At 40.1% G+C, this 22241-nt stretch overlaps 1 protein-coding gene across 8 annotated transcripts in view; it reads left to right on the top strand.

The window, feature by feature from the left end:
* Positions 1-22241, top strand: part of MCTP1 (multiple C2 and transmembrane domain containing 1) — a 173285-nt gene that overhangs the window by 37538 nt on the left and 113506 nt on the right. For 6 of the 8 annotated variants that reach the window (XM_077936211.1, XM_077936215.1, XM_077936212.1 and 3 more), the window contains exons 2-3: positions 15722-15836; positions 21315-21457. In XM_077936211.1, coding sequence (XP_077792337.1) covers positions 15722-15836; positions 21315-21457 — 258 coding nt within the window. Of the gene's footprint in view, positions 1-7002; positions 7191-15721; positions 15837-21314; positions 21458-22241 lie in introns of those variants that run through there. The other 2 variants (XM_077936216.1, XM_077936218.1) reach the window with 2 other exon arrangements.

The following is a 22241-nucleotide window of genomic DNA, read 5'->3' on the forward strand; positions in this document are numbered from 1 at the left end:
TGTGGTGTGGCCATTAATGCGTTTACCCCAGCAAGAATCCTAACACAAAATCTTTCTGCCAAGAAATAACCTTTCATAGCAATCTATATACAGTGTCTCTGATGTCCTGTTCCCCTCAGTACATATACTGTAGGACAGCTGAGGGTTTTCTTTTGTTTTTGTTTTGTTTTGAACCTTGAAACTGAATGGAAAATTTATATTTGATTAAAAATTTATTAAGGATGTGTGCTGACTTGTTCTTACTGTTAGATACCCTTCTGTGTGAGGACAACATTGTGGCTTTCATCTTGCGTCTATAGATAGATCGAAAGGGAAATAAGTTGCATCCAGGCTGAAGTGAAGCCTTTGATGTCATGGGAAGGCTGCCATTCTATTAACAATGAAAAAACAAAACTAAGATTGAGACCTCCTATAGAAGGCAGTTCTCCTAAGGCACTTTCACTCAGCATAAAGATCTATCCCAGTGTTTCCCAAACTTGGGTCTCCAGCTGTTCTTGGACTACAACTCCCATCATCCCTAGCTAGCAGGTGATGGAAACTATAGTCCCAAAACAGCTGGAGACCCAACTTTGAGAATCCCTGATCTATCCAAACAAGTTGGATCTAGGGGCAGATGCACACCCTTGAAGTACAGGTGTAAGGAAGCTGTGATTCTCCATGTACTTGCATCTCAGTTCCCATCATTCCTAACCAGCATGGTCAGTAGGCAGAGTTGTAGTTGAGGAACATCTGGATGTCAGCAGGTTCCTCACCAATGCTGTAATAGATCAAGGAGAGTTCAGAACCAGAGCACTTCATATCTCAGGAACACTTTGGATCTCTTCCTAACAAGGTGCCACCTTGTTTCATGATCACATTGTCTCTTTTCTTACCTTTCCCTGGCCCTCACTCAATTATGTATATTTGGGTCATGAGTGGCTAGCTTTCAGTTTGCCCCAATTAGGACTGTTCAACACATTGTGTGATGTTACAGTAGCTCCAGGTTGCATTACAGCTATAGTATAGTAACACTTGCTTAGAAAAGAAATTAGTGTAACTATGTGGAGCACTCAAAGCAGGCGACAGTAAAATGCATAGGTCATGAAAAAAGAAACTGGTGGAAGGTTTCTTTTTCCGTTGAGGATCTTTCTGAACTTCTTACCAAATGCATATTAGATGTTGACTGAACAGAAGATCTCAAAACATGGCGTTTTACAAATGGCATTTTGTATGCCATTTAATGGCATTTTACAAACCATAACTAGCACTGTGAATAGCACCTGGGGATGTATTGGCCACCAGTATAACTGCTGTAACCTTGGATGTGTGCGCTCCCTGTCACAAGCCACATTCAGCAGCTAGTTTGCAGTGTTCTGAAGCAGCTGACATTTCTGAACACTATTCAAAGGCAGCCTGTTGAACATGAGCATGTTGCACTAATCTGACCCTGAAGGAACTAAGGCACATGTTAGTATGGGCAGATCTGACACCTCCAGTAACAAGCATAGCTGGCACATCAGCCTCAGCTATGCAGAAATGTTCCTGAGTGCAAATCCATCTAAAATGGGTTGTGCCTCTGTTTCCTGAAGTGCCTTCTACCAACCGGAAACATATCTATATTGTTAATAATAATAATAATAATAATAATAATAATAATAATAATAATAATTTATTATTTATACCCCGCCCATCTGGCTGGGCCTCCCCAGCCACTCTGGGCGGCTTCCATAAAAACCACAAATACAGTAAAGTTTGGGTTTGGCTTCAGTTTAATTGTTCTCATTCCAGTCCAGTACAGACACAGGGCATGGATTCAGGACATAAATAGCAAATTTGGATTAAGATGGAAAGGAGAGTTATAGTTTGGTGTCATGTGCATATTAGTAGTACAGAACTCCAATACTTTGGGCAAGCTCAGACCAGTGGTATCTTGTACACGTGAAATACTATTTTAAACCACTAACAGAGAATAGCTTCGTAGGTGGTTATTGGAGGAGAAGTGATACACTAGTATTTGGTTTTTAGACAGCCAAGAACTAATCAACATAGCCACATCCTAGACCTCGTCACATAATAGAAAAGCAAAGAGGGTGTATGTTGACTTCTTTGAGTATGATGGAAAAATATAATTGTCCCATAATGTTATTCTACTTAAGAGTTTAGAATGAGCCTCACCATTGACAACATATGAAAATGTAAACCCAACAGGGGACAGTGATATGTAGGAACAGGTACTAGGAAATATGGACAGCTGCGGCATATGACAGACTCACCTCAAAAGTCTGACTCATGAGTAATTCCCATTGAAATTAGTAATTGCCTTATATGAAGTCTGTTTGCCTGATACAAGTTTACCTGAAAAAAGTTTGAAAATGCTTTATTCAGCCAAAACTTTAGAGCTGAGGCACAATCATGACTATAATTTAGTTCAGAAGTCTTGGGAGTAATTATACTACTGGCAGAATGAAAAATGTCTGCAAGTGGAGAAATTATAGAACACAGTTTTCTTTTTCCTATTTGAGCAGAGGTTCATTAAAATACAGCATTTTATCAGAAAGGAGGAAAGAATAAACTGAATAATAGATCCTAATGCAAGCTTCGTCCTTATTTTGGAAGCCCAGGTTATTGCAAATGTAGGAGTCAAATATTTCTATTCTCCAATTTATTTAAAAATATTCAATATTTTGCAGGAATCTCAGTGCCACAGAAATATTAAAATTGTGTGTAAATTCTTCAGAAAAGTTCAAAAGTATTCAGTGCTAGTCATACTCATTGTACACCAATTTAAATTAATTAGTGTGTTCAACTTCAGTTCATTAATTTCAGTGTATCTACTCTGAGTAGAATTTAGTTGGATATAATCCTCAGTTGGCAAACGTAATCTCCTCTTCTTCTTTTTAACAGTCTGCAGGCGTGTAGTTCTTACTTGGGTCCACTTCTGCTGTATTCCATCCTTGGCACACGAAACAGAGAAGTGACTGTTCTGGTTTGAAGCATTCACATAAGTGGCATATTGGGCATGTTGCCATGTTGCCACAGTCTTTCTGATTCTCTGTTCTCTTCCTGTCCCCACCCCTTTCTCTTCATACTAGACTTAACCGCCTAATGGCACAACTCGTTCTTGGCTAAAGCAGTTGCCTTAATAATAGATGGAATGTCATTGTTTCATTTTAAAATGATAAACAGTCTTTTGAGAGAAGATTAAGCACTGAAGCTGATTTATATGATTTACATTGCCCTTTTTCATGTCTGTGAAGCCTAGCATTTGGGTCATACTTGACTTGATAGTACATCCTTTTTTTTCTTTCTGATGCAATGACATAGACACGCATGTCAAAACAGTGAGCCATCATTAAGCCACCATTTCCGTCCCATAAATGTGGAGTACTGCAGTGGGGCAGGGTGGATGGAGAAAGTATATTTCAGCAATTGTTCAGGTGACAGAAGTTCTGAGTGCAGAGTAGAATTCTAATTAATAATTCAGTTTTGCAAATAATTTAGCTTTTTCGGGATGGAAGTACCACTATAGGAAAAATCATATTGGGCCATGTTCAGCTAAATCATTGTGCTAGCAGAAGCTAGTGCAGCTATTCCCAGTAGTGCAATGGGACTACAGTGCCCTCCCCAAATCCCTCTGGAAGGGATTTGGGTTGGGAGAAACCCTAGAACCTTGTTCAGGGAAGGAAAGGAGAAATTGTTTGCACTGATGAAACAGTGTTCTCAGTGCTATGAATATAAACCACAGAGGTTTTTTTTGTGTGTGTGAGTGTTTCAACACCAGAGTTGGATTAAAGTTAGGCTTTTTCAGATTGGTGCGTTTCTCTCTCTCTCTCTCTCTCTCTCTCCCCTCCCCCTCTCTCTCCCTCCCCCCCAAAAAAGATTGCTGTCTCTTTGCATGTTGTTGTCTAGACTTCCATGCACAAGACAGGGCCTTCTCAACTGTGGAAGTCTTTCCCAGCAAGATTCCTTCTTTGCAGGCCTTTAAGTCAACAGCAAAGGCTTATTTATTTCAAGTGCCTTGTGGGTGGGGTTTAAAATATTATTTTGCCCCAAAAGATTTTTTTGTAGTGTAGTTGAAACATAATGTCAGGCAACTGGTAACAGGAACAGTCTTTATTATCTCATTACAGAATGACATTTTGTGTGTGTAGCCAGGGTTTTTTTCAGTCAGAACTTATGAGAATTCTCATTGCCATTATAAAAGAACAAGGGAGGCGTTCCTGGTGAGTTTTGGCACCTCTTTATCTAGAAAAAATAGCACTATGTGTAACTTTTGCTGGTTCACTAAGCAAGCCTCTACAGAAGCTCAAGAGGGACAAGGTACAGTGGTACCTTGGTTTGCATACGTCTTGGTTTGCATATGTTTTGGATTACAAACACGTCAAAAGTGCGTGTCCCAGTTTGCAACCTTTTTTTGGATCGCAACCCAATTTTTTTGGATTACGAACAATTTTTTTTGGGAGGCCCCATTGCGAAAGCTTGCCTTGGGTTACAACCTGTTTTGGTTTACAAATGGACCTCTTGAATGGATTATGGTTGTAAACCAAGGAACCACTGTAGAACTGAAAATTACAGAAACCCTACTAGTGGTTGTTTTCATCATGGCACCTCACATACGTATAGTTAAAGCAATGGTTTAATACGTATAGTTAAAGCAATTTACGTATAGTTAAAGCAATGGTTTTCCCAGTAGTGATGTATGGAAGTGTGAGCTGGACCATAAAGAAGGCTGATCGCCGAAGAATTGATGCTTTTTAATTATGGTGCTGGAGGAGACTCTTGAGAGTCCCATGGACTGCAAGAAGATCAAACCTATCTATTCTTAAGGATATCAGCCCTGAGTGCTCACTGGAAGGACAGATCGTGAAGCTGAGGCTCCAATACTTTGGCCACCTCATGAGAAGAGAAGACTGCCTGGAAAAGACCCTGATGTTGGGAAAGATGGAGGGCACAAGGAGAAGGGGACGACAGAGGACGAGATGGTTGGATAGTGTTCTCGAAGCTACCAGCATGAGTTTGACCAAACTGCGGGAGGCAGTGGAAGACAGGAGTGCCTGGCGTGCTCTGGTCCATGGGGTCATGAAGAGTCAGACACGACTAAACAACTAAACAGCAACAACAAATCATTTTCATGATAGTTGGGTTTATGACTTATGTGTTTTTGTATTGTATCCTGTGTGCAATTTGTTTATTTTTTGTGTTTTAAATATCTATTGGGAAGGTAGTCAACCTAACAAGTTGCTTTATGAATCTTAAGCATTCATACCCTTATTTGTACCGAAAGCAGCCTGGTGCACTTTTATCACGTCGTCAATCAACAATTCTACTGGTGCTGTTTTAGAAGACTGAAATCAAGAACTAGCATTGCCTGTAATGGGTGGTCAGTCTGTGGAGTGGGTGCCACAAATGGTAGGTGTTGGTCAGTGGATTTTTTCTTGGTGTACTCAAGGGTACAGCAACTTATTCCCCCCCCCAAAAAAAAATGTTTAAAGTGTGGCACTTACTGTAACAACCTCATGCTGAGTACCAGTACCTTTTTTATTTTTTATTTTAAAAAACACTGGTGTTGGTGCAGACATAGGTTTATGCAGACTTAAAAGAGAGAGTTCCATGACAGAGGAGCAGAAGTAGGAAGATGTCTGCTTTCACTATTACCATAGTTGATAGGAATATTACACCTGCACCAGGTCTGAAAGATGGAAAGGTGGCGAAAGCTTTTAATGGAGAAACCTTAGATTGCCTTGCATTCCTCTAATAAGAGATCCATTCGTGAACTTTTTTCTGGAATGTATATAATTTTACCTTGCTCTTCAACCTTAAAATGGGTAGTTCATACAGTTTTCTTTATCACTACCATTCTGGTAATTACCGGTTGGCAACTTAACACTGCCAGAAAAGGGAACACAGATTTGCATAAAACTTGCATATGTTAACTTGCATGTATAGCTGCAAATTTAGAAATCACTGTAATTTAAATACGTACTATATTTCTGCCACCATACTGTGGAAGTCTGAGGGCCAGGTGACCTGGGGATCTATGTGCCTGTATGGACTGCAATCTTGGTGCTAATTGTGGATGGGTAACTTCAAGACACCTGCTCTCCCTTTTTATTGGGTCTTTAAACCAGACTTGAATTGGATGACGCTTCAAATAGGGGGGCAGTCCTCTGTAAATTAGAACACAGGGATTTCCTGGGTAATTAGTCTGCAGTGGTAATTAGCTTGCCATAGTAAGCATGGAAGTGAAGTGACATCTTTTGGATCAGATCCTCTGTGTTTTAGCCATATAATTTTAGTGCATGTTAGGAATAAACCAGTGTGCTGTTACTCACCATGAAGTTGTTATAGTAAGTGCCATACTTTTAACAACTGGGGGGGGGGGAGCCTCTTGGGCTTGCTGATCGGAAGGTCAGCGGTTCAAATCCACTCGACGGTGGCAAGCTCCCTTTGCTCTGTCCTAGCTTCTGCCAACCTAGCAGTTTGAAAACACACTAGTGCAAGTAGATAAATAGGTACCGCTGTGGCGGGAAGGTAAACAGCATTTCCATGTGCTCTGGCTTCCATCACGGTGTTCTGTTGTGCCAAAAGCGGTTTAGTCAAGCTGTCTGTGGACAAACACCGGCTCCCTATGCCTGGAAAGCAAGACGAGTGCCGCAAAGTCACCTTTGCCTGGGCTGTCCCCAGAAAAAAGCACTGGCTTAAACCATTACTTTTGAGATCTAATAACATAAGTAAGGTAACAGGCTATATGTGTTAATGGTAGGATATGCTGTGTCTTGTGACTTCTGCCTGTTGAATATTTATGTGAATATTAAGCATTTTGAAAAGTAATATTGTGTTTTTGCCCACTTGTTGAAAACATCCAACAAAACTGGTCAGCATCTCATGTTCAGTGTTTGGAGACGCTAAAAGATGTAGTACAGTGAGATGGGAGATTAGATTCGTGAGTCATATCCTTTTAAAGCTGTGAAGCAATTGTATTCGCACTCTATGGTTTCCTTTTACAGTCCCTCCCAGTGACTGCAGTTCAGAGCAGCAAGCTGTGTGCTAAGAAGTCACTGCTGCTAGATGGAGGCAAACAGTATCGTTGGGGGATAGCCCATTTATAGGAGTAATTTTAAGTGTTGATGGATGGATGTTGAAGCCCAAACATCATTGTTTGATTCTCCAAACTGAAAACAGGGAACATGCTGTCATTTGAGAACAATAAGGTATTTTTTCCTTTCCCTCCCTCTTACTTTAATCTGTTGCTAGTGATTCTAACAAGGCTATATTTAGGGATTAAATGGGTACATTTTATGTGTTCTTGGTTGTTGTTTTTTAAAAAGTAATTATAAGAACAAAAGACTTAAAGGTGCTACATCTGTGGAAAAATTATAACAATGTAAATGTTTTCATAGTTATTAAGCCTCTTAAGAGAACCACGTGAAACCTATTTTCTACTATATACGTTTTTTAGAGCTTTTCAGTACTGCGTCTGGCTTCAAATGTATTGATTTAAAAGATTGTCAGTTTAGATTATTTGCACAGAGATGTAAGAGTTCTTGCTGCTATAAAATAGTGATACTTCAAATCATATCTCATCTGTATTTGCTGAGAGTTGAAATCACTAGGATGATTATTATTTAAATGCATCTAAGGCTGCAGTCCTATATCACACTTAGCCTGGAAATAAGCCCTGTTGGTGTGGCTTTCTTCTGAATAGACATGTGCAGGATATATGAAGTTGCTAGCAGGTATCGTTAGTATGCATTTAAGATACTAAGCCTTTTATTGAGCGGATTACTAGCAGTGCTGAAACAAAACAAGCTTCTCAGATGTCTACAGTTTACTTGCAAAATCTAAACATATGCTACTGACTACTGAATAGGCAACAGGAGAATTCGAGTTTTTTTTAAGGTGTATACAAACTTAGCTGCTGGATGTTTTTAAAATATTTTTGCTAGTTTGACTTTCTAATACCGTTGACCTAAGATTACTAAGATTTTTGGTTTTGGAAGATATTAGTAGAATTCAGCTAAGCATGCCTGCAAAAAGCACTAGAGCATATAAGTAGGTTTGAAGAAGAGAAGGATGCACCCCTTTAATGAAGCTTTATTCTGAAATGTAGCATTGACAGAATAATCATACTAATTTTCTAGATGAATCAGATATAGTGAATTTACAGCTCTGACTGCTTGCCTTTTAAAAAATCATTGCCAATTAAAAAATAATGGTTCTGAATTTATCTTGACTTGATCAGTAACCTAGAAGTAGCTGTCAGATTGGGGTAATAATTCTGAGACTGTTCTAAACTCAGCTTTGTTTGGGCATTCAGGATTCCTTTATGGCTCTGATGCCGTTAAACACATGCAAAGGATTTTGTATATGGCCAAATTCTGTTTTCTCGTGTTGAAGTGTGATTAAAGTATGGGGTGGGTGTGAATTAAACAGCTCATTGCTTTGACAAAGCTCATCAAGAGCTCAGCTGTTCACGTGGATCATGCATCATTGGTTTGGGGCTTGGGTGCCATTGAACTGATAATGTGATAATATCATCTGTACAGTAGTAAGAGGATTGCTGTGATAACAGCCTCAGTTGCTACATTTTGTACATCCTACTGGCATGGGAACTTCTTGTTGTATATTGTTTTTTGACCCAAGTCACCCTCATTGTAAGATTATCAAATGAACTATCAAACAATACAACTTAAGGAAGAGCAGAATGTATCAGGAAACAAAGAGTGAGCAACAGCAAAGGGAGAAGTAATGTCTTCCCACATATTAGTTTCTAATAATAATATCCATAGTGGATTTAGGAAATAATTAGTGAAACTTTATACAATGGGTACTGACTGTGCTTTATAGACCTTTGATCTCCTTCATGTTAGTTGCTGCTAGAATGGAAGTCACTAGGAAGTGGAGGACAGCAAAGACTTAAACTTATGAATCTTGGTTTTCACAGCTATGACATTTTACCATGGCAGGGGGGGGAAAGACTTTTAAAATAAACTTAGTGAAGGGCACAGCAAAGGCAACAGACTATCATACTGTTTGGAACATGTTTGTAATGTATGTTTCAGGATAATCATGCTTCAATATCCATGTCAGCCTCATTTATTAAACTTTGGGATTGTGATTAATATTTTCCAGTAAGTGATAACAACTGAAAGAGATGCTGATTAAGTGTTATTTTAATTCTGAAGTCTTCCCATTTGAATGGTGATAGTCCTCCCTGCTCGCCAGTCTATCTAGGTGAACTCGAGGTGGGGGAATGTATGTTACTATTGTTAGTTTCTGCTTATCAATATTGAACTAATGTCTCATTTTTGCATCATTTACCTATGTATGCTCACTGCATTACCCACCTTGGACAATCAGCAGGCACTTCTGCATCTCCACTTAACACTCTGCTTTTATACTTCTAATTAAAACAAGTATTACAAATATTTGATAAAGTGATGCCTCTGAAATTTCTCAGTACTGGGAACACACAACATAGATGAGGATATGATGGAGTAGAAGGACAGGTCCCTGCAATCTGGGGGCCTGGCATCAATTTTTATATTAGCCGCCTTGGTTGTCTGCTTCACAGAAGGGGCAAATGGGGAACAGAAGTTCTTAAAACCTGACGAAAAGGGGCTTAATCACTAAAGCCTTCTGTAACCCATTCTGAGCCCCTGGAATAGAATATACCAGGGGTGGGGAATCCTTGGTCCTCTAGATGTTTTTGTACCACAACTTCCACCCTCCCTGATTATTCAGGGTTCGGCCACACTTCCGCTTGCCTAGAAGGTATAGGTCCAAGAAGTTTCCCACTTGCCATGTGCTTTATAGGCACAGATCCAAGTGGTATTTTGTTTGCCTCCGGGAAAACCTACTGTTTACTGCCAAATCGAAACAAATGCCAATCGACGTTTGTTCTGATTCAGCAGTAAACAGCAGATTTTCCCTAGGTGAAAGTGTCGGGACAAGCAGAAGTGTAGACGAACACTCACAGTTGGAGTCCAGTAACATCTGAGAGCCACAAATCACTGGCATTGCTCCCCCCCCCCCCAATTTTTCAAACTTCTATCCAGAACTGTGACTGTGTAGCTGAAGTGCAAATGTTGCTGAACTGTTTATGCAAGTTGCATCCATGAGTCAAGTATGGTAAGAGATCGCTTTATGTTGCTGCTACAAGGCCCCAGCAAACAATACCAGGAAGTGCCATACCACTGCATGTTTGTCAAGTAGCAGTCTGCAACAGATGTCCAGGCCAGCATGACAATATTATCAGATTGAATGCTCACATTTCTGCTGTAGCTGATAAGTCTTTGGTTATGCATCTGTTTCTGATCAGTTGACCCAGCAGAACTGTGCCTCTGGTGAGCTCGAATTTAACTCCACTTCCAGTCAAACTAGGAGGAAAAATAAAATATGGTTTCAGAGCCCTGTGTAACATGTGCTGGTCTGACTGGCCCTGCAATGTGCTATGGTTTTGCTAAGTGGTTGAGCTCATTTTTAATTTTTTAAAAAAAGATTCCTGCACTGGTAAAGAAAAAATAATTAAACTGATATTGGAAGATTGTAATAGCGGCTGGAATAGCACAGCCATTTGCTGCAAGCCTGTTTTCAAATGCACAAATTTTGTGAATGAGGGAAAAACAGCAGTCCAACTATAATCTTAATCCCCTTGATGTTGATGACTGGAGGAGGTTGAGATGACATGTTGGTGCTACTCTGCTGGCCACTACAAGTGGAGAGGAGCAATATCTTGGTGAATACCCAGCTCCACCCAGGTGTCTAGAAGACTAAAAGGCCCACCACTTTGTGTTGTGTTGAATCAACCATTTTCTTCTTTCCCAACCTTCTCCACTCCTCGCCTAATTAATGTTGAACTTGAATGTGCCCTTAATTGTAATAGACACTGTTTATTTTCTATGATCAAGCAGTTTAGATCAGGGATGGCTAGTCCGTGGCTCTCTCAACTACCACGAGCCCAGCTAGCATGGCTGGTTATCAGGGATGATGGGGATTATAGTCCAACAACACCTGCAGGACCTGAACTACTTAAGTTGCTTTCCACATCACATGACATAATATAATTTTTGCTTGGCCAGAATTTTTGAACTGGCCAAATGTTATTTTTGACTGCTCCTCACCCCCCCTTTTTAAAAAAGAGCCCTACTGACTTGTTCATGCATATTGTGAGGGATGCGGACCATGTGGATAACCAAGATATGGTTAATGCATCCTTGTGTGAGAGAATAATCCACTGCCTTGAATGAGTCCCATGTTTATCATTTTAGTTTGGTACTGTGGTGTGTATAGTTCAAACCTCATACCTCTGTAATAAATTTTAATTTGAATGTATTTTTGAAATTATATTTTTAATAAGAATTAAAAATTTCAAGAAGTATTTTTAGATCATTGAAATGAGTGGGAGGAATAGCATCACCATGTTTGGAAAATGATATTGAAAACTGGACCTAGCCAGTCTGTGCTGTAAGTATACATGATACCTTGTTGAACTATTAATGGACAGCCTGAACAAAATACAGGAATTCAACGTTTAAACCAGTAGAAAATGTGACATAAACCTTGGTTATCAATCAAGTGTAGAATTGCTTAATAATCCTTAAAATTCATTTTATAAAAATATATATAATTTATAGCAAGACTATAACAAAGTAAAGTTGCTTCTGAATGTGAATCCAGAAATTATATTCAAGTAATCAAAGTAGTCTTATAAACTCTGGTATTGTGAATTTTTAAAAAATCCATGCAAAATACATTTGTAGCTTCCTGGATCTGAAGACCCTGCTAGGTGTGACTTGAGTAATTTGTACATTACACCTAATTTGCTTGACTGGGAGTTAATTCTTCTTCTTGTTGGATATTTTGTGCTACCCCTCACTTCCCATCCCAGCCTTAGGCCTGGAGCTGGAGAGGGAAGCCAAGGGTTTTGTCCTCACTTTGCTCTAGGTTTAGGAAGTTCAGTGTGGGATCAAAATCAGGGCTCCACCCTTTGGAAGAAGGATATTGTCCTGGTAATCACACATTTTGGTTGGCTGCTAAAGCCAGCTAAAGTCAATGTACCCTCTATAAGAGACCTTAAATGGTACAATTAATATTTGTATAGAATTTTGGAGTGCTCAGAGTACTTGCTGAAATGGTTTATAAACTTCAGCAGATGTTTCAGTGGATTCTTTTTATTGTTGATCTGCTGCAAAACTGCAATATAATGTTGAATATGTCTAATGATATGTTGGCTGTGTACCATTACTACTTTTGATATTGCAATTTATATAGTAATTCTCACAATGCTATGAAACAAAAAAGTCAAGACTACCTTATGTCGTTTTATATTACAATGTTGTTTCTAATTCCCTCCTGTAATGATAACAACTTGTAAACAACAGCATTTATTACTGCAAGGTACATAGCTAGCAGGCAGTGGATCAGACATACGTTTCCTGGCTAGCATGTTGATTGCTGTTGTCACCAAGGTAGTCATGCTTATATATAAACTTGGCACATCATTTGAAAGCTGGATGGTGAACAGAAATCAGAGTTTTAGTACATACAGTATTAAAAAATATATATCTACTTTTATCTTGTCTAACCAGATTTTTATAAATATATACATATAGAAGTTCAATGAAGTAGTGTTTTAATTTTAAATGCCATTTTCATCTAATGAGTACTGACCAACTGAATAGCCTGGTCGAGACATAATGTTAAACTTTGGTTTAGTGTTTCTGATACTGGCCTTGGGTTTGCAAGCTCCCCTCCTCTCTGGCATAGCTGACAGAAGGAACTGGGAGCGCTTGTTTTAAAATTAAATTGAGTTTTTTCATGTCCAATCCAAAGTAACTCTAATTGGTTTAGCCTATGACTGGTGAGGAAGCCGAGGTAATTTTAACCTGGGTTCTTTCCCCTTTGCAAAGTTAGCAGATGAATTAACTTGCTGTGCCGAGTGGTAGTATATCTGACCATGCTTTGTTGTCCCCATACGAAAACTGTGATTGCATTCAGATGTAAACCATACTTTGTTGTTATGAGAAAAAACTTAGAGCTCACACACTTCAATCCACCTCTCCTCTGGTGCAGCCATGGAAATTTCTGCTTCAGTTTTTTAGATTAATTGCTGTTGCCTGAACCCTAATATGTGGTTCAGATAACTACTGTAGTGGAAACAAACCAGCCTCACAGATTATGTTCTGAAGTTGGTTGGCTTCCATTAAACATAGCTAACCACAGCTTTTCAGAGGTTGCGTGACAAAGTAAACTTTAGTTACTTTAAGACGGAAGTGAATGATTCTGCACTGGAGAAGAAGGGCGGAGGAGCAAACGTCTAAGCTCAAGACACTCTCTGTGGCTTCTTCATGTAATGTCTAATCAGTAGTTTGGTATAACAACCAAATCAGCCCACATTGTACTGAAGCAGCAAACTTAAGGTCAGAGGCTTAGAGTTCTATACTTTTTCAGGGTGTCTTAATGCGTGCAAAAAAGTATGTTGCTACTATGTTCTACTTCTACTATGTTCCACAACCTAGACTTTTTTTTTACTGCTGTTTGTCCAAGCGCTCCAGCAGACTACAGGCTTAGTGGTGTTACGGAAAAATCTAGGTGCGAGGCTGCTCAGTCACCCAGCTCGTTGGGCAGAGCCCACGGGTCTCTGCAGAATAAAGGAAAGAGTCCAGCCACCAGCTGGAGCAAATAACTGTAGACCAAAGTTTACTGTGCAACAGGTTCAAAGAGGAATTTTGAACCCCGAGGATGGGGTGACAAGGACTTTTAAAAGTTCCTGTCTTATCCCAGCATACAGTTCATTAAGCATCATTGTTACATCGTTGCTACATCAGAAAAGCGGAGGGTTATACATTATTAACATAGGACTAATGTGTTGGGGCAACAGGATATGTATTGGGAAGTACATTCTAAGCACCTACTACAAAGGGACAATAGAACTTTGGTTTGCAAGTCCAGAGGAAGAGTGCAAGTCTGGAGGAGTGCCTTTGCCCAGCGATTGATACCTATGAGTACCTTCCTGTGAGTACGTGACCTCCTGCTGGAGGGATTATGGCGGGGACCTAGTGGTTTCCAAGTCCTTGGCCAATGAAGCAAATTGGCAGTGGAATGAAGGAGACTGGCAAAGGAGTTGATTTTATATGATTTTTAAAACTAGAGAACTTTCCTGAGCTGTCAAGTTGAAAGGATACATTTATCCATAATATTTGTAACATGTAACAACTTTAAAGATGTCTCCCCCCCCCCCCCCCATAATTTCCATAACAGTGGAGATTCTACTAGATCAGGTATCGTCAGCCTTTTCAGATTCAGGACCTATTTTTATCCCAAACATGCATTTGGGGAACCATTTCTTAATATTTTAACATATATTTGCATATGGTGTTCCTGTTGCAATCTACCTTGGATCAGGCAGCAATCACTAGTAGGTTCTGTTCCAATCTTAAAGATTAGTGTGAGCAACAGTGTTGTTAAACTACTCAGATATGAACAACAGAATAAAATAACTAAATATAGGAAATAGCTGGTTGGGGGACTCCTGTAACTCTTTCATTCTTTGCTTTGAAAATAAAGGAGGTGTTGCAAAAAGGGATAAACATAATTACTTAAATCTACCCACATCACAAAATTCTTCAGGTCTTAAATTAATGATTTGGCTCCTTAGGTGTATTGCTAACTTTAAGTAGAAGTATTTATGAATATGAAACATCCATGACATATTAAGAGCAGGAGTAACCAAAATGGTGCCCCCAAGACAATGTTGCACTCTTATCAAGCAATGGTCAGGGATGATGGAAGTTGTAGTCCTGCAACATCTGGAGGAAGCCATATTGGCTGCCTCTGTCTTTGAGTTTGAACCTTGGGAAGAGGAAAGCACTTCAGGTGGGTGGTTTCTGTGTCTGGAAGTTTGGTCAGTTAGTTGCCAGTTCTGGACTCCCTCTGAAAAAGCCAGTTAGTAGTTTGGGGGTGCTCCTGGGCCCATTTTTATCTCTAGAGGTTCAGGTTGCTTCAGCGGCTAGGAGTACCTTTTGCCACCTATGTTTGGTATGCCATCTACAGGCATTCAGGACAGGGATAAGCCTGTCCATGGTAATTCATGCGTTAGTAATCTCAATACTAGATTATTGCAATGCACGTGTAAGTGAAGCAGCCCCTGGGCCTTGTTTGAAAGCTACAGCTGGTACAAAATGCTGAAACTAGAGCACTGGTAGGAGCAGTCTATCATCAGCACATAGTGCCAGTGTTTAAAAGTTTGCACTGGCAGCCATACACTATAGGGCTAAGTTAAAGGTTCTCGTATTCATTTACAAGGGTCCATGATACCCTAAGGACCACTCAATGCTTTATATCACTTCCTAGTCATTTTTAGTGGCCCCCCATGGCTCAGACACATGGCTCATATTCACCAGGATGTGTGTGTTCAGTATTGTGGACCTAATTCTGTGGAACTCCTTCTTGATTGGGCTCAGCCAGGCCCTCTTCCTGTTGACCTTCCGGTGCTTGGTGAAGATCTTTTTTTAGTTCAGCAGGCATCTTATGAGGGTTCCCCCTCCCTGATCTTATGTTTCATTTTAACTGACTTTATGGTGTATGAGAAATCCCTTTTGTACACTGCTTAGAAACTGCAGTTTTGGTACATAACTTATTAAGATGAATAATAAATAGTTACATGAATACATAACTTTGCAAAACGGCAAATCGGATTAATAACGTTGGGCATCACGTATGTATTTTCTTTGTTCTTTAGAGAGCCAATCCTACTGGAACTAGTAATGCAGAATTGCCTCTGGCTGAACCCGGAATGTACCAGTTGGACATTACGTTAAAAAGAGGTCATAATCTAGCAGCTCGTGATCGAAGAGGTAAGAATATGTTGATCAAACACTGTTTTTACATAAAACACTCTGCAGAGGCTGGAAAGGTTAACCTACCTTGGTTAAATTTTATACATTTTTATTTTAATATTTGTGCACTGAACATGCTACGCTTGTAACAATCTCCAGCGGAGAAGCTTTGTTGGTCTGTTGTACCAAAACGAACAAAAAGCATTGTAATATCTTAAAGCGCACCTTAGCCTATGATGAAGCAGCTCCTTATTTATTTATTTCATACAATTTCCATTTGAGTGTAAAAAAATTCCCTGGAAGCAGTTTACAAAAAAAGATAAAACGATAAAACTATCAATAAGAAGAATTAGCAACAACAGTTTACAACTTTCAAAAAGTTAAAATAACAATAGACTACAAACAGATTAAAACTTGCATTCAAACTAATTAGGTTGAATCAAAAGTGCCTCATTTTCTGACAAATGGAGGGCATTTTTGAATCCAACCTTGTATGTTGAAGGCTCTGTGATGATGGAAACCTTTGGTTATATGAAACAACGAAAAGAAATATAAAGGTTAATAATCAAGATGGCTCCCTGTTGAAATTTAAATATGAACTAAATTTAAATTCTGGAATTCATAGGAAGATTTGATACTGTACTTTCAGATATAGGCTGAATAGGCGCCGGGAAGAAGCTAGCTCACCACAGAAAATATTAGCTCCTTTTAGATGGTCCTGAGTAGTATTTATTTTGCTGCGTCAATTTATTACTTGAATTTAGGCCAAAAAGGTTAGGCATCCCTGCATTTACCACTTCAGGATTTTTTAATGTTTTCCCCCCCCATTTGATTATGTATAGTAATATGACTCTTGCATTGCTATCTTACTTTGTAATCATCTTTCTTTGGAATAACATCCCCCTTCTGTCTTGACTCTACACCAGCCTGAGCTATCTCTTCCTCTTCCTACACCTTTTCTTCATTCTCCAATCCTGCAGCTTCTCCTGCCTCTGACTTTCATTTCCTGGCTGTTAAAGGCTACCCCAGATCACTGATCCCTTCTTCCCAGTCAGACTCCAAATCTGCCTGTCCTGGTGCCCAGTTATCAGCATCCAGTATCCTCAGCCCAGGGGTGTCTAACCTAAGGTCTGTGGGCCGGATGCGGCCTAATCGCCTTCTCAATCCGGCCTGCGGACAGTCCGGGAATCAGCGTGTTTTTACATGAGTAGAATGTGTCCTTTTATTTAAAATGCATCTCTGGGTTATTTGTGGGTCATAGGAATTCGTTCATCCCCCCCCCCCCCAAATATATAGTCCAGCCCACCACATGGTCTGAGGGACGGTAGACCAGCCCATGGCTGAAAAAGGTTGCTTACGCCTGGTCTAGCCAGACCCTGATGCCCTGAAGCTTGTTTGCTAGCTATTCTGCCACCATCACCACCTGGAGTAAGTTAAAAGTGCTCCTCACCTGGGTGCCTGAAATGTAACTGGAAAGTGATGGAGTGAGGTGGTGTGCCAAGACTGAAAGCTTCAAATGGTATTTGCTTAACTCTCCTACTTGGGATTGAGTACCACTGTGAAGTCAGGAAGAAATTGCTGCTTTGAGTCTTACTTCTGGATTTTTTTTGTTAATAAATCACAGTAGCCCTCTGAATTGCTATTAGAATGGAAAAAGCTATTAATGTTTGTCTCTGTAGCCTTGAATTTTCCGAATGTCACAGGCATGCAAAACATTACTTGTGAATATGTAAAATCTTATGTAAAGAACTCCTTGAACAAAAACAGTAAATCTCCTTTGAGTGGTAGTTAGATAATCCTGGTGCTCTAGGTTTCATTTGCTTCAGAGATAATGCTTTGGGCATATAATGAGGAATAATTCAGTGTTATAGTCTAGTCATCGTAATAAGCTTAACACATTCTGAATCACTTTTTATCTGTATTGCAGCAAATAACAAATTACCTCAAATAGATTTATTGCTGACCCTCGTTGAGTGGCACTGAAAGCATTATTTTGTGAATGCTGAAAAGGCAGTGCTTTGCTCTTTTTAATGCATAACCACAGAACAGGGCCTGCCAGACTGCCTAGTAAATGAAAACACTTTTATACTATGCAGTGTGTGTGTGTGTGTGTGTGTGTGTGTGTGTGTGTATAAATAAAAGCAGTGTTTAGATCTGAGCTGTGGGACTGAGTGTTAATTTTAGAGTGGTTCCCCACTCCAGCACCAACTCTGTAGGGTAGTTTCATAGCCCTAGGGAACCCAGTGCCATCCTTTCTCTTTGCTGCCACCACCAGCGTATGGGTCACCTAGGGACAGGGGTGTGGGACTCCGAGTGTCTCCTCAATAATGCAGGAACAGCCAGCTGAATTTCCAGGTCTCTGGCATGGCAACTCCCACTGCCTCCTTTCTGCTTTCCCAGGCCCTTTAACAATCCGTAACATGGTACCAGCAGCCTAAGCCATGCGGAGAGTTAACAAGCCTTTGAGCGTATTCAGAAACTGCTATAGTCCAATTAAGCATTTTATTTAAAAGGAGCATATGGAAAAGGGATGTGGGGCAGGGAATGGCAGGTAGGCAGTTCAGCATCGAACTAAAACACTACACAACAATATTGGTCTAACTAATTCTACACTTAATCCAAACTAACTGCAAGAATTTACACACTGTGGTTGTCTCTGGCACAGGCAGCTTCAAACATCAGTTGCAGGTTGGGAATTTGAGAGGGACAAAGTAATATGGCCACCATTTTAAAGGATTTATTAACCATATTGGTTTGGAAAGGCAGCTGCTTGATTCCTGCCAGATGCCAAGTCAGGTAGAAGGGAACTGACACCATTTGAGGAGTGGGAATTGGTAGACCTCCCCCCCCCCAAGAGCAGAGGAAGATAAGGAAGATGGTTATCGTGCATGGAAATTACCACCAGTTTTCCCCATCTACCTGCTAAACAGACTTAATCAATAACCAGCGGGTGTGACTTTCCTTACCCATAATGGAAGCTGGATATCCTTAAAATGACAGAGTAGGGGACATCAGAAGTACTTAAGAGGCACTGGAGATACCTAGCATTGGTGTGAGATGAGAGATGCAGTAGTAAGGCTTGGCTAGGTGGTTAGAAGACAAGAAGGAAGAAAACGTGGATTCATAATGGGCAGTCAGCGAACTCTCATGTTCTCCTGAATCATTTGGCTATATAATAGGAGGGGGGAAAGGTACTGAATGGAGGCATTCAGTACTGATACTTAATGTGCTAGGGAGGTGGGTGGGAGAGACAAATACCGTATTAGAAGAGCAAGGTAGACTTGTAAATATTTTTGATGATAGGGATGAACTGATTTGCAAACAGTGATTTCGTATGATAAATGATTTCTACACTTGTTGGTTTTGATTTCTTCTTACCCCTCTGGAGTCTCTAGTGCGTTTTGTGCCATTACAGAGGTTCGTGCTTCTGCAGTTGTGTCACGTTTTATTACAGTGTGCCTTTGAAGTGGCTTCATGCTTATCCTAGGTGATGTCATTCCAGCAAAATTACTATCCTGCAAGTAGTAGTTTTCTCTGTGATAAGTTAGGATTAAAATATGAACAAGTGTCTGGGGACCCATCAATTTCTGTCAATTGGAACCTGCAGTTTCCCTTCCTATTCTTCTGAACCAATTGCCACTGGAAGTCGGCCCATATAATTGAGACGAGACCTGGATTTTATTCAATGGTTTCTATTTGACAACTTGAAACGATTGCTCTGAGAGTAATAAACCACTGCATATTTGAAGTATAAAAATTGGCATGAAATCTGAGAGCTCAGGTGTATGTTAAAGGAATTGTACCAGTCATAAAAAGGATGGTGGCACTTAACAAACCTTCGATGAGAAGGTCTTGTAGAAGTTGATAGAGTAAGGTAGAATAATTTTTTTCTTTGAAAACTGAGTTGAATAACAAAGGGATGCATAATGTCAGGTGGCAAATGCGTTATTCTTATTACAGGTTAAGAGCTTATTTGCATGAAAAAATCCATACTGCAAGATACTTCAGTTTCTCTTCTGTATGATTTTTGTAAGCAGATATGTTCAGTGGAACTTGCAGATCATAATTTGGTAGGCATTATAGAGTATAGGGATGCGGGTGGCGCTGTGGTCTAGACCACTGAGCCTAGGGCTTGCCGATCAGAAGGTCTGCTGTTCGAATCCCCACGACAGAGTGAGCTTCTGTTGCTCGGTCCCTGCTCCTGCCAACCTAGCAGTTCGAAATCATGTCAAAGTGCAAGTAGATAAATAGGTACCCTTCCGGCAGGAAGTTAAACGGTGTTTCTGTGCGCTTCTCTGGTTTTGCCAGAAGCGGCTGAGTCATGCTGGCCACATGACCCGGAAAAACTGTCTGCGGACAAACGTTTGCTTCCTTGGCCAGTAAAGCGAGATGAGCGCTCAAACCCCAGTCGTTTGTGACTGGACTTAACTATCAGGTGTCCTTTACCTTTACCTTTTTTATAGAATCGTAGAGTTAGGAGGGGTCCCAAGGATCATCTAGTCCAACCCCCTGCAGTGCAGGAATCTCAGCTAAAGCATGCAGGCAAAAGGATATAAGAGTGGCAATTGACATTATATTAGCATGCGTGACCCACCCTATTTGCTAGTACAAATGGAATAACAGGTTGTGGCAGGCATGGTAATTTTCATGCAAAGCAGCTGGTCTAATGTTGACTATAGATTTGTCTTTATTTTAATGCAATGTTGTATTAAGAAACCCCCATCTCCTTTGTACAAGATTGTAGTCTGTAACTGAGGTATCTGTTATAACGGGAAAATACTGCCACCATGTGCCTAGACCTGTTGTTGCTGCTGTAACTATTGTAGCAAGCTGAAAAAGACTTGCACTATTTAAAAACAGCAGTGTGTTAGAAAGCTAGACCTTTTCTGTGTGCATTCAAGTTAGTATACTTAGTTCACTGATTCTGCTTATGTGCACTCTGAATTAGTATGGAAATGTGTTTCAGGTAATTTAATTCATAGGGTATACTTGTTAAATGTCTCTTAGGTGCAAGTCCTTTAATCTAGAATTTAGCATTTTATGGACAAAGTCATACAGCGAAAGCCATACACTTAATATGTAGTTTTACTGAGGTCTAGATTCTGGCAGTTCCCTCATTGTGAGAAGTGAGGTTCCTGGAAGCCAGGCAGAGGGCTTGCCCTGTAAAACGCCCTCCTGTCAGATGTCAAGGGAATAAACAACTATCTGACTTTTAGGAGATATCTAAAGGCAACCCTCTTTAGGGAAGTTTTTAATGATTGATGCTTTACTGTGGTTTTAAATAGTTGGAAGCTGCTCAGACTGGCAGTGGTAACCCAGTCAGATAGGTGGCATATAAATTGTTGTTGTAGTAGTTATCATCATCATCACCATCTGCTGCTGTTGCACTTGCTAGTTTTCTAAAAAAGATAAGGACTGCCATCTTGTTTTAAGGTTTTTCTTTATAACTTTCAGAAATCATGTAGTTGTCGTACATAATCTTGATTTTTGTTTCAGGGACAAGTGATCCATATGTCAAGTTTAAAATTGGTGGAAAAGAAGTGTTTAGAAGCAAAACTATCCATAAGAATCTTAACCCTGTATGGGAAGAAAAAACTTCAATCATGATTGAACATTTAAGGGAACAACTGTACATAAAGGTGAGCTACATGTGATTCTCCTTAAAAACAGGTAAGTACAATGTTGTTGTATCACTCCACACAGTTGTAGTTTTTCAATGGAATGTTATACAGCTTGATATTGCCATAATAGAAATTCAAGTTATGAAAATATATCATAAAAATGCTTATGAAATTTATAATGTTGTGCCCTGCCAATTCTCATAACTGTTCAGAACTCAAATATCTGGTACATTCTTTGAAACATAGGCCAGTGTTGTGCTTTGTTGTTGTTGTTGTTGTTGTTTAGTCGTTTAGTCATGTCCGACTCTTCGTGACCCCATGGACCAGAGCACGCCAGGCACTCCTGTCTTCCACTGCCTCCCGCAGTTTGGTCAAACTCATGCTGGTAGCTTCGACAACACTATCCAACCATCTCGTCCTCTGTCGTCCCCTTCTCCTTGTGCCCTCCATCATTCCCAACATCAGGGTCTTTTCCAGGGAGTCTTCTCTTCTCATGAGGTGGCCAAAGTATTGGAGTCTCAGCTTCATGATCTGTCCTTCCAGTGAGCACTCAGGGCTGATTTCCTTAAGAATGGATAGGTTTGATCTTCTTGCAGTCCATGGGACTCTCAAGAGTCTCCTCCAGCACCAAGTGTTGTGCTACCCAGACATAAAAGGGAATGGCAAAAAAGAAATGTAAACCCTAATGAGGACAGTATACAAATAGACCTAACGTCCAAAACAGTTTGAGACATCACTGATTTTGTAGTTGGGATATTCCACCAGAGGATGTCCTTGTGTAAGTATATAAGAAAAGCCTGCA

Source organism: Podarcis muralis, chromosome 11, assembly GCF_964188315.1.
Source record: "Podarcis muralis chromosome 11, rPodMur119.hap1.1, whole genome shotgun sequence".
NCBI lineage: Eukaryota > Metazoa > Chordata > Lepidosauria > Squamata > Lacertidae > Podarcis > Podarcis muralis.